Here is a 13,510-nt window from a genome sequence, read left to right as displayed (position 1 = left end):
ATTAAATTAATATTAAGTCAGATCAAAATTTAAAATAAATTAAAATTTGTGAATAGAATAGAATGAAAAAATTAAAGTGAATGGAATTAAAATTAAAATCACTGAAATAAGAATAAAATAATTTTAAATTAAAATAATGAAAGCAATTTATTATATTTGTTTTCATTTAAAATAATGAAAAGTTAAGATAAAAATAAATTTAAATTGAAATAAAATTTTAAATAAATAAAATAATAATTAAATAATAATAATATAATTATAATTGTACTAATTATATATTATATAATTATATATGTTATTATATACCTATTATAACTATAATAATTAAGCCATAATAAAATTAATTAACATTTGATTTAAATAAAATAGTTATAATTTTAAAATAAATAAAATTTAAAATAAATCAATTGAAATATAATAAAATAAGGTCAAAATAAATTTGATTGGGGATTGATTGATTGATTGGGGATTACAGGAATTGATAACTGCAATTCCAATCAGTCAGGACTGAGGTGGGGGTCAGTGCCATTGATTATTGATTGATTGATTCAGTACAGGAATTGATAGTGTCAGTTTGAGTCAAATGAAGTTTTAAATTTCTATTTTAATTTTCAATTTAAATGTTTTAAATTAAACTAATTAAAATTAAATTAATATTAAGTCAGATCAAAATTTAAAATAAATTAAAATTTGTGAATAGAATAGAATGAAAAAATTAAAGTGAATGGAATTAAAATTAAAATCACTGAAATAAGAATAAAATAATTTTAAATTAAAATAATGAAAGCAATTTATTATATTTGTTTTCATTTAAAATAATGAAAAGTTAAGATAAAAATAAATTTAAATTGAAATATAATAAAATAAGGTCAAAATAAATAAATTAAATTCAAAGAAATTCCATTTCCCTGGGTGAATTCCCTGTTTTCCCTCTCTCTGCAGCCCCTGGGAATTCCAGAATTTGCTTTTCCAGCTGGGAGCCACCTCCGTGTTGCCAATTCTTGACTTGGAAGTGTCCAAGAGGGGGAAAAAACCCAAAACTCCAACGGATAAAAACCACAAAAATTCCCAAATCGTCCCATGCCCTGCATGTCCCTGAGAATCCCCATTTCCCTCCCTGCTCCTCCCTTTTTTTCCCATTTTTTCCCCTTTTTTCCCCTTTTTTTGGGTTTATTTTTTGGGTTTTTTCCCTGGCAGCCCCAGCAGAGCTGAACTCAGAATTCTGCTGGGAAATTCCCAAATCCCCTCAGGATTTGCTGCCTGGGGGGGGTTTTATTCCCAATTTTTTTTTTTGTTTTTTGGAGCATTTCCAAGCAAATTCTTTTTTTTTTCCCCAATTTTCCCCTCGGGAGCCACTTCCAAGAAGTGTTTGAGTCCCTGCTCGTCCCCATCCTTGGAATTCCCAGGATTTTCCATCTCTGGGAATGAGGATTTTGCTCCAAATCTGGGATTTTTTGGGAATTTTTTGGGATTTTTTGGGGATTTTTTGGGAATTTTGCTGCTTCTCCTCTCCATGATCCACGGGGGGGTCAGGACTGAAACTCCCCCCAGGCGTTTTTTGGGGTTTTCCCCCAAAAAATCTGGAAAATCCCATTTTGGTTGTGCAGCAAAATGGGAATTTCTCCCATGGAACGTGAGCAGGGAGGGAGTGAAGGTGTTTTTAGTGTGTTTCAAGGAGTTTTTGCTGAATTATTTTGATTTTTTTTTTAATTGCATGTCGGTGATCAGCCTGGCTGGGCTGGGGTGGAGGGAATCCAAAATCCCCCTTTGGACCCAAAATCCGAATTTGGACAGGGAGAAGCTCCTGGAGCCGCCTCAGATCCCAGCTGGGGAGAAACCAGAGGGAATTTTTTAAATCCAAAATGGATTTAAATCTGATTTTTGGCTCCCGGGGGAGGAGGAGCCCCTCTGGAACGTCGGCGAGACGGAAAAAAATCATGGAAAAAAGTGATTTTTTTTTGGTCGAGGCTCCGTGGAATTCGTGTGGTTCGTGTCGCTCGTGAGGAATAAAAACCATTTGGACACTTTGGTTGTTATCCCTGCGTGCTCAGGTGATTTTCCAGAACTTTCCACGGACTCAGGGTGTTTGGGGCACATTTAAATCCCATTTTAATCCCATTTCCCCCAATTTTTTTGTCATTCCCAGCGGGAATTCTCCTCCTGCGTGTTCCTACAGCACAAAAATAGGACAACTTTTCATTTTCCCCCATTTTTCCTTCCCTAAATTGCTTTTAATTTCTTTCCAGCTCCTTTTTTGTAGTCCCACCAAAGGAATTTCAGGCTGGAAAGGAAAATATTCTGGAATTCTCCAAAAATACAAAAACCATGGAGCTGTTTTCCTGCTGTTTTTAGCTCGTTTTGTGCTGTTTCCTTTCCCTCACCCTCCTGGCTCTTTCCTGACCGTTATTTTTTATATTTTTCTGTATTTTCCCTCTCTGGGTTGGGATTTTCCAGCTGAGCTTTTCCAGGGAATTCCTCCTGCCCTGCCTGGAGCTGCCCCTGAACTCCAAGCTGAGCGTCCGGCCTCCTTTTGGACTTTCCCAAAAATTCCTGGCTCCTCTGGGAGCTGACAGCGAAAAAAAAAAGGGAAATTGATGGAATTTTGTGCAATTTAGTGCAATTTTGTGGAATTTTGTGCAATTTCCAGGTGGGCCTCAGCTCCCCCTGCAGCACCCCACAGCTGCCATTGGAGCCGTGTGATCACAAAGCGGCAGGAGCAGAGGGTGTGGGCGCGGCGGGCGCTGTTCCAGGGGTGGTTTTCTCATTCCCGGCGCTGCCGGTTCCCGTTTTTCCCCATTCCCGTTTTTTCCTTTCCCGTTTTTCCCGGTTTCCCGGTGATGCCGGGCCCGGAACCCAGCGCTACGGGACGCGTTTCCCGCGGACCGCAATCGCCGCTTCCCCCGAGCGGCGCCGTGCGCGCGTTGATTGACAGCTCTAGCGACCAATCACAGATTTGCTTTTCCGCCTCAGCCAATGGGAGGCCGCCGTGGGCGGGCGCGTGCGGGGCGGCCGGGCCGGGAGCGAGCGGGGCCGGCCGTGAGTGAGGGGGGGCGGTTGCCGGGGTAACGGGGCCGAGGGGGTCGTGAGGGGATGGCGGGGCCGGGGCGGCGACCCCGGGGTCACAGCGGGGCTGGGGGAGCCGGGGCTGCGGGGGAAGGGGCGGGGGAGCCCCTCCGTGAGTGAGGGGCTGGAGCCCCGCCTTGTCCTGAGGGGCCGGGGCTGGGCCCGCTCTGGGTGTGAGGGGTCAGGGGGGACCCCAAGCTCTTGTGAGGGGTGAGGGGTCCTCTCCTCGCCGTGAGGGGCTGGGGTCGGGCGCCTTCCCCTTCCTGAGGGGCCGCATCTGGCTGTGAGGGGCTCCTGAGGGGCCCCTTCCCCACCTTGGAGGGCTCAGGGCGGCCCCGGCCCCCTCTGTGAGGGTCTTGCCAGCTGAACTCTCCCCGTGTGAGCTGCTCACCGCCCTCACAGCGATCCTAAAATCCCTCCTCTTATCTCTGCTCCCCTTTGGTGGGCTCAGGGTGGGCTGGGAGCAGCCCCTTCCCCATCACCCCCTTTGGGACAGTCTCAAAGGGCTTGGAAGGGCCGGATTTCAACAGAAACTCTGGGATTTAGAGGCTCACGGATGAGGAACCCCTTTGTTTTTCCTCCCACAGAGCCCTGCCTGCTTTATAGAATACTTTTCATCGCTTGGATGCTTCGTTTTGAGCCACTAAGCCGAGCAGGAGCTGAGCTGAGCCCGTGCTGCAGCAGTTCTGGGGCTGGGGTCGCAGCCCAGGTGTGCAGGAGGGGCAGGTGAGGAGTTCCCCAGGGGTTCCCGGGGCTTCCTTCCCCTCAGGGGGCTCCAGCCCCGTTCAGCAACGCTGGATGCAGCTGCTCCATCTGAACTGGGGAGCTTGAGGCTTTGGAGGGGGTGGGTTTGGGTTAAAAATGGGGGGAAAAGGGAAAAAAAGTGAGGTTAAAAGGTTTCTGGGAGGAGCCAGGTGTGTTCCAGAGGCGTGGGCTCTGGAGAAGGAGGATTTCATCCTTCCCTCTGCCCTGGCACAGGTGTGGCCGGGCCCGGAGTTTGGGCTTGGCCACACCTGGGGTGAGTCAGTGCCACCTGATGGGCTCTGGATGCCTCTCCCTGTCCCAAAGAGAGGGACTGGGGGGGCAGCACACGGGGAATGGCTGCCCACGGCCCGAGGGGAGGGGGTGGGTGGGAGTTTGGGGACAGGATAGATGGGATGTTGGGGACAGGATAGATGGGATTTTGGGAAGGGGATAGATGGGATTTTGGGGAAGGGACAGATGGGATTTTGGGGAGAGGATGGGTGGGATTTTGGGGAGGGGATAGATAGGATGTTGGGGACAGGATAGATGGGATTTTGGGGAAGGAACAGATGGGATTTTGGGGAGGGGATGGATGGCAATTTGTGGAAAGGATAGATGGGATTTTGGGGAGGGGATGGATAGGATTTTGGGAAGGGGATAGATGGGATGTTAGGGACAGGATAGATGGGAATTTGGGAAGGGGTAGATGGGAGTTTGGGAAGGGATAGATGGGAGTTTGGGGACAGGATAGGTGGGAGTTTGGGAAGGGGATAGATGGGATGTTGGGGAGGGGATAAATGGGATTTTGGGGAGGGGATGGATGGGATGTTGAGAAGAGGATAGATGGAATGTTGGGAAGGAATTCCTCCCTGGGAGAGAGGGGAGGCCCTGTCAATAATTTCCCAGTGGCTGCCACATCCCTGGAAGTGTCCAAGGCCAGGGCTTGGAGTCCAGGCTGGCCTCAAAGACCTCCAGGGAAGGGTGGTTTGATGTGACCACAATTCCAGGGCTTTCAAATTCCTTTTTAACCCAGTTTGAACTTTCCCCTTCTGCTTCCTGTGGCTCGTAAAGGAAAAACCTCTGTGTTGTTGCCATCCCCAGGCATCCTCTCCCCGAGGCCCATCCAGGCTGATGTCCCCTCTCTGACCCCGTGCAGTGTCCCGGCAGGGGCTGGCTCGCGGCAGGATGAGGATCGTGGTGGCCAAGGTGCTGTGCCTGCTGGGGATCTGTGTGCTGGTGCTGGCCGGGGCGCTGCTGCCCGTCAGGCTCATCGAGGCCGACCCCGAGAAGGCTCAGCGCTCCCGCCGCCTCCTGGCGCTCTGGAATTCCTTCGGGGGCGGCGTCTTCCTGGCCACGTGCTTCAACGCGCTCCTGCCCGCCGTCAGGGGGAAGGTGCGTCCTGCCTGGGGGCTTGGTCTGAGCCTGCAGGGCCCGGGGGGCATGGAGAGAGGGGGCTGGAGCAGCTCTGCTGTGCCCCGCGGCTCAGCTGTGCCCGCTCCTGCCTCTCTCCGTGGAGAAGGGGAGGGTTTGGGATGTGAGGAGGCTGTGGGGTGTGAGGATGGAAGAGAAAGGGAGAGGTTCCCTGTCCCCTGCCAAGGGTGCTGTGTGGTGTGGCAGCATCGTGGGTTGGTGGAGTGTCCCTGTGGGAATGGTTCCCTTGGGGGAATAAAGGGGTGGATTCATCTGTGGGAATGGTTCCCTTCAGGGGAATAAAGGGATGGACTCACCGTGGATCTGTGGGAATGGTTCCCTTCAGGGGAATAAAGGGATGGATTCACCGTGGATCTGTGGGAATGGTTCCCTTCAGGGGAATAAAGGGGTGGATTCACTGTGGATCTGTGGGAATGGTTCTCTCCAGAGGGATAAAGGGATGGATTCACTGTGGATCTGTGGGAATGGTTCTCTCCAGAGGGATAAAGGGATGGACTCACCGTGGATCTGTGGGAATGGTTCCCTTCATAGGAATAAAGGGATGGATTCACTGTGGATCTCTGGGAATGTGGGAATGGTTCCCTCCATTAGGGATAAAGGAGTGGATTCACTGTGGATCTGTGGGAATGATTCTTTCCAGAGTGATAAAGGAATGGATTCACTGTGGATCTGGGGATCTGTAGCAATGGTTCTTTCCAGAGGGGTAAAGGGATGGAGTCACTGTGGATCTGTGGGAATGGTTCCCTCCAGAGGGATAAGGGGATGGATTTAATTTGAATCTGTGGGAATGGTTCCCTTCAGAGGAATAAAGTAGTGGATTCACTGTGGATCTGTGGGAATGATTCTTTCCAGAGTGATAAAGGAATGGATTCACTGTGGATCTGGGGATCTGTAGCAATGGTTCTTTCCAGAGGGGTAAAGGGATGGAGTCACTGTGGATCTGTGGGAATGTGGGAATGGTTGAAAGGGATGGATTCACCGTGGATCTGTGGGAATGGTTCCCTTCAGGGGAATAAAGGGATGGATTCACTGTGGGAATGTGGGAATGGTTCTCTCCAGAGGGATAAAGGGATGGATTCACTGTGGATCTGTGGGAATGGTTCCCTTCAGGGGAATAAAGGGATGGATTCACTGTGGGAGTGTGGGAATGGTTCTCTCCAGAGGGATAAAGGGATGGAGTCACTGTGGATCTGTGGGAATGGTTCTCTGCAGAGGGATAAAGGGATGGAGTCACTGTGGATCCGTGGGAATGTGGGAATCCCTCTCCAGAGGGATAAGGGGTGCATCTTTTTCTCCCTTCCAGCTGGATGAGGTGCTCAGGCAGAACAACGTCACCACGGACTACCCGGTGGCCGAGACCATCATGATGCTCGGCTTCTTCCTGTCGGTCTTCGTGGACCAGCTCTTCCTGACCTTCCAGAGGGACAAGCCCTCCTTCATCGACCTGGAGACGTTCAACGCGGGCTCGGACGCGGGCAGCGACTCGGAGTACGAGAGCCCCTTCATGGCGTCGCCGCGCGGGCGCGCGCCCAGCCCGCACTCGCACGGCCTGCACCTGCCCGAGCTGGCCCGCTGCGGCCCCCGCCGCCTGCTGGGGCTGGTCTTCGCCCTCTGCACCCACTCCATCTTCGAGGGGCTGGCCCTGGGCCTGCAGGAGGACGGCGGCAGAGTGGTCAGCTTGTTCCTGGGGGTGGCCGTGCACGAGACGCTGGTGGCCGTGGCCTTGGGCATCAGCATGGCCAAGGCCTCGCTGCCGCTGAGGGACGCGGCCAAGCTGGCGGTGGCCGTGTGCCTGATGATCCCGCTGGGAATCGGCGTGGGGATGGGCATCGAGAGCAGCCGGAATGCCGCGGGCAGCGTCGCCTCCCTGCTGCTGCAGGGCGTGGCCGGCGGCACCTTCCTCTTCGTCACCTTCTTCGAGATCCTGGCCAAGGAGCTGGAGGACAAGAGCCACCGGCTGCTCAAGGTGCTGTGCTTGGTGCTGGGCTACGCCGCGCTGGCCGGGCTGGTGCTCGTCCCGTGGTGAGCCGGGAGGCTCGGGAAGCCAAGGGAGCAAAACCTCGCCTCTCCCCTCCCACTGCGCCGGGAGGAGCCGCCCCTTTCACCGCTGGAACAGCCCAACCCGGGCGGAGTTTCCATGATGACCTGAAGGAGGAGAATCTCTTCCCGTGTGCTCAGAGTGAGGAATATCCCGAGGGATTGTCCCTGCCCGAGGGGCTGCAGGGATTAGCGGACACAAACGGGAAGGATCTGGGTAAATTCTGCTTCCAAGAGCTCCTCGAATGTGTGTGTCTTCCTCCTTCCCTTCGGCCACGCTCCGGAGGCTCCGAGGAGGTGAGGAATGAACAGGAGTGGAGGCAGAGCAGGTGGGAGCAGGGATTGCCAGGCTGCACTAAGCTGCTTTCGCTGGCTTAGTTGGGAGTAAAACCTGGTTGTAAGAGCTGCCAAAAATAACATCCCTGTGGGGCTCTGGCCTTCCAGGCCCTGCTGTCTCCACACAGCTTCCAGTGCCCCACCTGGGGCTCAGGGAGCTTAGCTTTTCCAGGGATTCATGGAAGAAATGAGGCCGGGCCCCTGTACCCTGCTTCCTTCTCAGTGTCATACCCAGAGGCTGAACATTCCCTAAGGAAAACCTCTGAAAATCAGAGGATGAATCCCAGGATGGTTTGGGCTGGGAGGACCTTAAAGCCCATCCAGTGCCACGGGCAGGGACACCTTCCACTGTCCCAGGGTGCTCCAAGCCCCGTCCAGCCTGGCCTTGGATCCTCACGAAATCCAGAGCCTGGCATCCGTGGACTTGCAGGAAACAGGCAGTAACAATTGCCAGCACTGAGATTTTAGGGCAAAATGTTGTGTTTTCAGGGCTCTGCAGTCACGGGGGCTGAGCAGTTCCCATCAGGGGCTGCTCCAAGGCTTTTCCAGGTTTCAGAAGGAATGGAATTGCCTCCCTTGGTGGGGAGTGGAGGATGCTGAGGGACAGGAGCAGCTCCCAGCCCCGGGAAGCTCCGCGTGCTGCTGATCCCTTTGGGAGCGAGGAGCTGGGATCAGAGGCTGGAGCTGGGAATGTGCTCCCCCCCCAGCTGTGAAACACAGCCTGGCTCAGGCAGGGGCTGCATTTTAATTACCTGCAGCAGCTTGGCCGGGCCCCTGGAAGCGCTGATGGAATGACAAGGATGGCGCAGCGCCGGCAGCGGGAAGGAGGCGCGGAGCCTCCGCGGTGGCCCAGCTGCAGCATATGGAGGCAGCTGAGCATCATCTGACAGATCCTGGGGCTCGTTAGTTTAATTGCTGCAACATCCCCGAGTCAATTAATCTTCCTTTGAAAACCTGGAGTGGAGCGGGGGGCGGAGGGAGGTTATTTTGGGCCTGGCATGACACAAAGCAGCAGGATGAGGAGAACGTGATTTGCCTCGGCGTGGTGAAGCCTCGGGGCTGTGTCACCTCTCCCGGGGGGTGACCTCTCTCCTGGGGGGGATGAGGGGGGAGAGGTGACACGCTGCTGAGTGTCCCCTGTCGGGCTGTCACCTCCGTTTCACACCCTCCTCCTGCTGCAGTTTGGGATGGGGGCGGGGGCTGTGAAGTGCCATGGGGAGGGGTGCTGAGCTCCCCCATCCTCATCCCGCTGCCCTGGGTGGGGGGGGTTCATCCACAGGATCATCCCGTGCTCCAGGGTGGAGGAGGAGGAGGCCCTGCTGCTCCCAATAAATTCCCTGCCCTTCTCCCCTCGCTGTCACTCGCTTTTTTTTATGTCCCCCATGGCTGCTCCGCATCCCTCTCACGCGGCGGCCGCACGTGCCCGGCCCCGGCGTGGGCTGAGCCCCCCGCCCCGGGCAACCAAACCCCTCCACCGGACCCCCCCAGAGCCCTGCTGAGGCCGGGGGCGGGGGACAGGACCCCCCCAGCACCCCCCGCTCGGCAGCGTCGTGATTCAGCCCTGCGTGAGCGGCCGCCCCGTTGCGTCAGGCCTGGCGGGGAGCTGCGGCTCAATGGAACGAGGAGGAGCCGCAGGAAAATGATCAAGGAGAGCTCATTCATTCCCTCTAACGAGGAGTATCCGAGCGCGCCGGGGGGGGCTGAGGCTGCCACCACCCCCCGGGCCGTGTCACCTCGCGGGGAGGGGCGGGCCGATGTCGCCGTGACCCCCCCCGCGCCCTCCCCGTGCCCGTGGGGACGCGGTGCCAGCGCATGGGTGCCACCGTGGCCCGGTGCCCGCCGGCTGCTATTAATAGAGGCTGCGGATTTTAATTGCTGCCACTCAGGAGTGGGGCGGGGGGGAGGCAGGAGCGGACCCCGGCTGTGACAGGGACCATGGGACCTCCAGAGTCACCTGTCAGCTCCAGCGTCAGGTGGCAGTGGTGTGACACAGAGCTGGGGGTGCTCACCCTGGGGCTCTGCTGGTCCCACTCAGGCACTGGAGGGGGGCTCAGCCAGCACTCGAGTGTCCCACAGCCCCACCAGGACCCCCAGTGTGTCCCCTCAAGGGCCCCTCTGGGGTTTTGGGGCTCTGCCATGAGCAGGTGACACCAGTTGGTGACAAAGGCCCTGCGGTGTGTGCACCAGCTCCCGGTCCTGTGCTGGGGTGGCACCATAGCCTCTGTGTCCCCAAAGCCCAGCATCACTGCCCAGGCCACCCCCAGCTGCCCCGGGGGCTCACAGCACCCTGTGCCACCTGTGCCCTGCCTGGCTGGGGCGTTGGTGTCCGTCTGTCCTGTCCCTGTGCCCCTGTCCCCACCTGCGGGGCTCTGTCCCCGTCCACGAGTCCCTGGGCTGTCCCTCCTCATGTGGATTCATGTCCCCACCTGTGCAGGTGTCCGTGTGTCGTCCCTGTCCGTGTGTCCTCATCCCCAAGTGTCCCTGTCTGTGTGTCCCTGTCCGTGTGTCCCCATCCTGTCTCCGTGCCTGGCTGTCCACTCTCACCCCCTGTGTCCCCATCTCTCTCTCCATGTGTTGCCATCCGTGTGTCCCTGTCCCCATCCTGGCATGTTGTCCCTATTCGTGTGACCCTCTTTGAGTCTCTTCTCCGTGTGTCCCCATCCCGTTCCTGTCTGTCTGTCTGTCCCTGTCCCTGTGTTTCCATCCCACGGATCCCCATCAATACCCGTGTGCCCCCATCCTTGTGCATCCCTGTCCGTGTGTCCCTGTCCGTCTGTCCCCATCCCTGTCCGTGTGTCCCGTCCCGCCGCCGCCGGGTCCCGGAGCCGCTCGGGGCCGGGCCCGGTGTCCGTGCCCTCCCGCTGCCGCTCCATCTCCATCCTGAGCGGGATGCTCGTCCCTCCCGCCCCTTCTCCCGCTCCTCCATCTCCATCCTGCCCCTCCATCCGGCCCCTTCTGCCTCTCCGTCGGTGTCCGGCTCTTCCCTCGCCTCTCCATCTCCATCCTGAGCGGGATGCTCGTCCCCCCTGCTCTTCCTCTGCCCCTCCGACCTCCATCCAGCCCCTTCTCCTGCCCCTTCATCCCTCCATCCTGCCCTTCCCTGCCCCTCCATCTTCACCCTGTGCTCCCCATCCCAGCCCTGCCCCCTCACCCTGCCCTGCCCTCCCTCCTGACCCCCAGGTCCCCGCCAGTGTCACCCCCAGTGCTGGGGGCCCGAGTGGGAGGTGCTGGGGGTTCCGGGGGGTGCAGAGCTCCCCGGCAGGATCAGGCCCGGTGGTCCCTGCCCACGAGCAGAGGGGGGGCCGTGCTCCAGCCCCTCGGGCACCAGGGACGGTTGGGATCGGGGTGCTGCTGGGCCATGGGGTCACCCCAAAGAGCCCCCCGGTTCCGTGAGGGTCTGTCCAGCCCAGCCCCTCAGCTCAGTGCCCCACGGCAGGGCTGTGAGTTCGGGGGCACTTTCGGCTGTGCCGTGGACAAGTGGGATGGACAGGTGGAACAAGTGGGATGGGACAGGTGGGACAGGCAGGTGAGCCAGGCGGGATGGGACCGGTGGGACAGCGTGGGACCATTGCCAGCCCCGGCCAAGGCTGGACGTTCCCACGCGCCAGCTCAGCCCCGGCCCCCGCTGCAGCCCCAGCCCCCGGGCGCTGGTGACGCTCCCAGCATGGTGGGATCCAAGGAGCCCACGGTGGGATGAGCTCCTTGGCTGCCCGAGCCCGCGGGGATGGGCTCCTCCAGCTGCCAGCCTCGCCTGCCTCTGGGTCTGGGGACATGCCGGGGGTTTGGGGCTGCTCTGCGGGGTCTGGATGCCCCAGTGCCCTGGGATGGGGATGGAGCGGCCGTGGGAAGGGGTCGGTTCCCCCGGAGATGCTCAGGGATGCAGCAGCTGCCGTGCCCAGGGCAGCCACCAGTACGGGGCTGTCTGGGGCACTTTGCTGTCCCCTTCCTGAACTGGGGTGCCAGGAGTGCAGCTGACTGGGGACAGTCCTAAAGCAGTGCTCAGGCCCCCTTCCCTCCCCTCCTTCCCACTCATCCTGTCACTGGGCACCTTTGGAAACCCTGTCCCGTGCTGGGATTAATGTCCCCAAGGCTCTGTGAGGGTCCCACACGCCCTGGGGACCCTCGTGGGACAGAGCTGGTGCTGCCACCCCTGCGCTGCACCGGGGGAACTGGAGCAGGGCCCAGCCCGGGGCTCAGCACCGGTGACTCTTTGTGCCACCTCCTTTCACACCCCGGGGCTGCATCACTGGGGGGACACTGGGGACATTGCCCGGATCCAGGTGTCCCCTGTGGGTGGACACTGAGGTTTGGCAGCGTGAGGGTGGCTGGGGGGTCTCTGACCCACTGCCCACCGCCCACAGCCCACAGCTGTGCCACGCTCCTTTTCTCCACTCCCCAGTGCATCCCTGGGGTGGGAATGGCACAGAGGGATGGCACAGCGTGGGACGGGGTGGCAGGGAGTGACAGGGGTGACAGGACACCAGCAGCACGGCCTGTGTGTGAAAGGGCACCTCTGTACCTCACCAGAGAGCCCAGCTGGGCGCTCCAGGTGCCACCGTGACCTCACCGGGTCAGCGAGTGCCCTGCAGAGCTGCTCCCGCTGCCCGGGCGGGCCGGGGGGGTCCCTGCCCAGCGAGCCCCCCCGGCAGCCTCGGCAGCAGCTGCGGTGCCGGTGGCCGCGCTCGGCCATATGGCCACGGCGGGCGGCCGGTAAAAATAGCCGAGGCACTGCACCCCGCGCCGGCCGGCAAGGGCGTCCCAAGGGCAGCGAGCCCAGCGCCCGGCCGGGGCTGATCTCGGGGGGCCACACGGGGGTGACGCCTCCCTGTGCCCCCGCAGCGAGCGCGGGGCAAGATGCCGGAGCAGAGCAACGATTACCGCGTGGTGGTGTTCGGAGCCGGCGGCGTGGGCAAGAGCTCGCTGGTGCTGCGCTTCGTCAAGGGGACCTTCCGCGACACCTACATCCCCACCATCGAGGACACCTACCGGCAGGTGATCAGCTGCGACAAGAGCGTGTGCACCCTGCAGATCACCGACACCACCGGCAGCCACCAGTTCCCGGCCATGCAGCGCCTGTCCATCTCCAAGGGCCATGCCTTCATCCTGGTCTTCTCGGTCACCAGCAAGCAGTCGCTGGAGGAGCTGAAGCCCATCTACCAGCAGATCGTGCAGATCAAGGGCAGCGTGGAGAGCATCCCCATCATGCTGGTGGGCAACAAGTGCGACGAGACGCAGCGCGAGGTGGAGAGCAGGGAGGGGGAGGCCATGGCCAAGGAGTGGAAGTGCGCCTTCATGGAGACCTCGGCCAAGATGAACTACAACGTCAAGGAGCTCTTCCAGGAGCTGCTGAACCTGGAGAAGAGGAGGAACGTCAGCCTCACCATCGACGGGAAGCGCTCCAGCAAGCAGAAGAGGACAGACAAAATCAAGGGGAAGTGCAGCATCATGTAGAGCCCCGGACTGGCCCGCGCCCCCCCTCCGGATACCCGCACCCCCCTCCTCCCCCCCGCGGCTGGACGTGGCAGTGGCACCGCAGCGGGACCGTCCCCTCGTCCTCCGTGTGCCATCACTGTGACTGTGCGGGGACGCCAGCGCTCGGCCCGGGGCCGGGGGTGAAGACGGGGCCGAGGTGAGGGACACGCGGCCACCCCCGGGCACGGCAGGACCGGGGACTCGCCGCCGGGACAGCCGGACCACACCCCCGCTCTCAGCACAACCGGTGCCACCGGGCCCGGCCCCCGTCGGTCCTCGCGGGAGGGAAGGACGGTGCCGCATGGGGATGGCGGTGTCGCCCTTTGGGGACAGTCGCGCCCCCGTCCCCACGCCATAGTGCTCTGCTCCTGCGGGCAGAGCCCCGGGGCGGGGGCAGCCCCTGCGCGGTGCCCGTGTCCCCCTGCCC

The 13,510-nt window shown here is 58.3% G+C and overlaps 2 protein-coding genes across 3 annotated transcripts; both read left to right on the top strand.

Moving 5' to 3' along the window:
* The first annotated feature begins 2,991 nt into the window (after nt 1-2,991).
* Nucleotides 2,992-7,511, top strand: SLC39A3 (solute carrier family 39 member 3). 2 transcript variants are annotated; one of them, XM_039695885.1, is made up of 4 exons: nt 2,992-3,036; nt 3,651-3,789; nt 4,964-5,199; nt 6,542-7,511. In XM_039695885.1, exons 3-4 carry the CDS (start codon nt 4,993-4,995, stop codon nt 7,262-7,264), a joined length of 930 nt encoding a protein of 309 aa, XP_039551819.1. In that variant the 5' UTR covers nt 2,992-3,036; nt 3,651-3,789; nt 4,964-4,992; the 3' UTR covers nt 7,265-7,511. The 2 variants fall into 2 exon arrangements, with proteins under 2 accessions (XP_039551819.1, XP_039551811.1); XM_039695877.1 differs by having other exon boundaries at nt 4,909-5,199.
* Nucleotides 7,512-10,780: 3,269 nt separating this feature from the next.
* Nucleotides 10,781-13,260, top strand: DIRAS1 (DIRAS family GTPase 1). The gene has a single exon (XM_039695984.1). It carries the CDS (start codon nt 12,466-12,468, stop codon nt 13,060-13,062), a length of 597 nt encoding a protein of 198 aa, XP_039551918.1. The 5' UTR covers nt 10,781-12,465; the 3' UTR covers nt 13,063-13,260.
* Nucleotides 13,261-13,510: the final 250 nt, after the last annotated feature.

Source organism: Passer montanus, unplaced genomic scaffold, assembly GCF_014805655.1.
Source record: "Passer montanus isolate IOZ18808 unplaced genomic scaffold, ASM1480565v1 scaffold112, whole genome shotgun sequence".
Classification (NCBI taxonomy): domain Eukaryota; kingdom Metazoa; phylum Chordata; class Aves; order Passeriformes; family Passeridae; genus Passer; species Passer montanus.
This window is presented reverse-complemented; position numbering and strand designations above follow the sequence as displayed.

What these genes read in the sequence shown, in the direction of transcription:
- SLC39A3 (XM_039695885.1), top strand. Translation starts at nt 4,993, where the DNA reads ATGAGGATCGTGGTGGCCAAGGTGCTGTGCCTGCTGGGGATCTGTGTG. An exon ending in TGCCCGCCGTCAGGGGGAAG is followed by an intron (nt 5,200 to 6,541) that starts GTGCGTCCTGCC and finishes TCTCCCTTCCAG; the next exon opens with CTGGATGAGGTGCTCAGGCA.
- DIRAS1 (XM_039695984.1), top strand. Translation starts at nt 12,466, where the DNA reads ATGCCGGAGCAGAGCAACGATTACCGCGTGGTGGTGTTCGGAGCCGGC.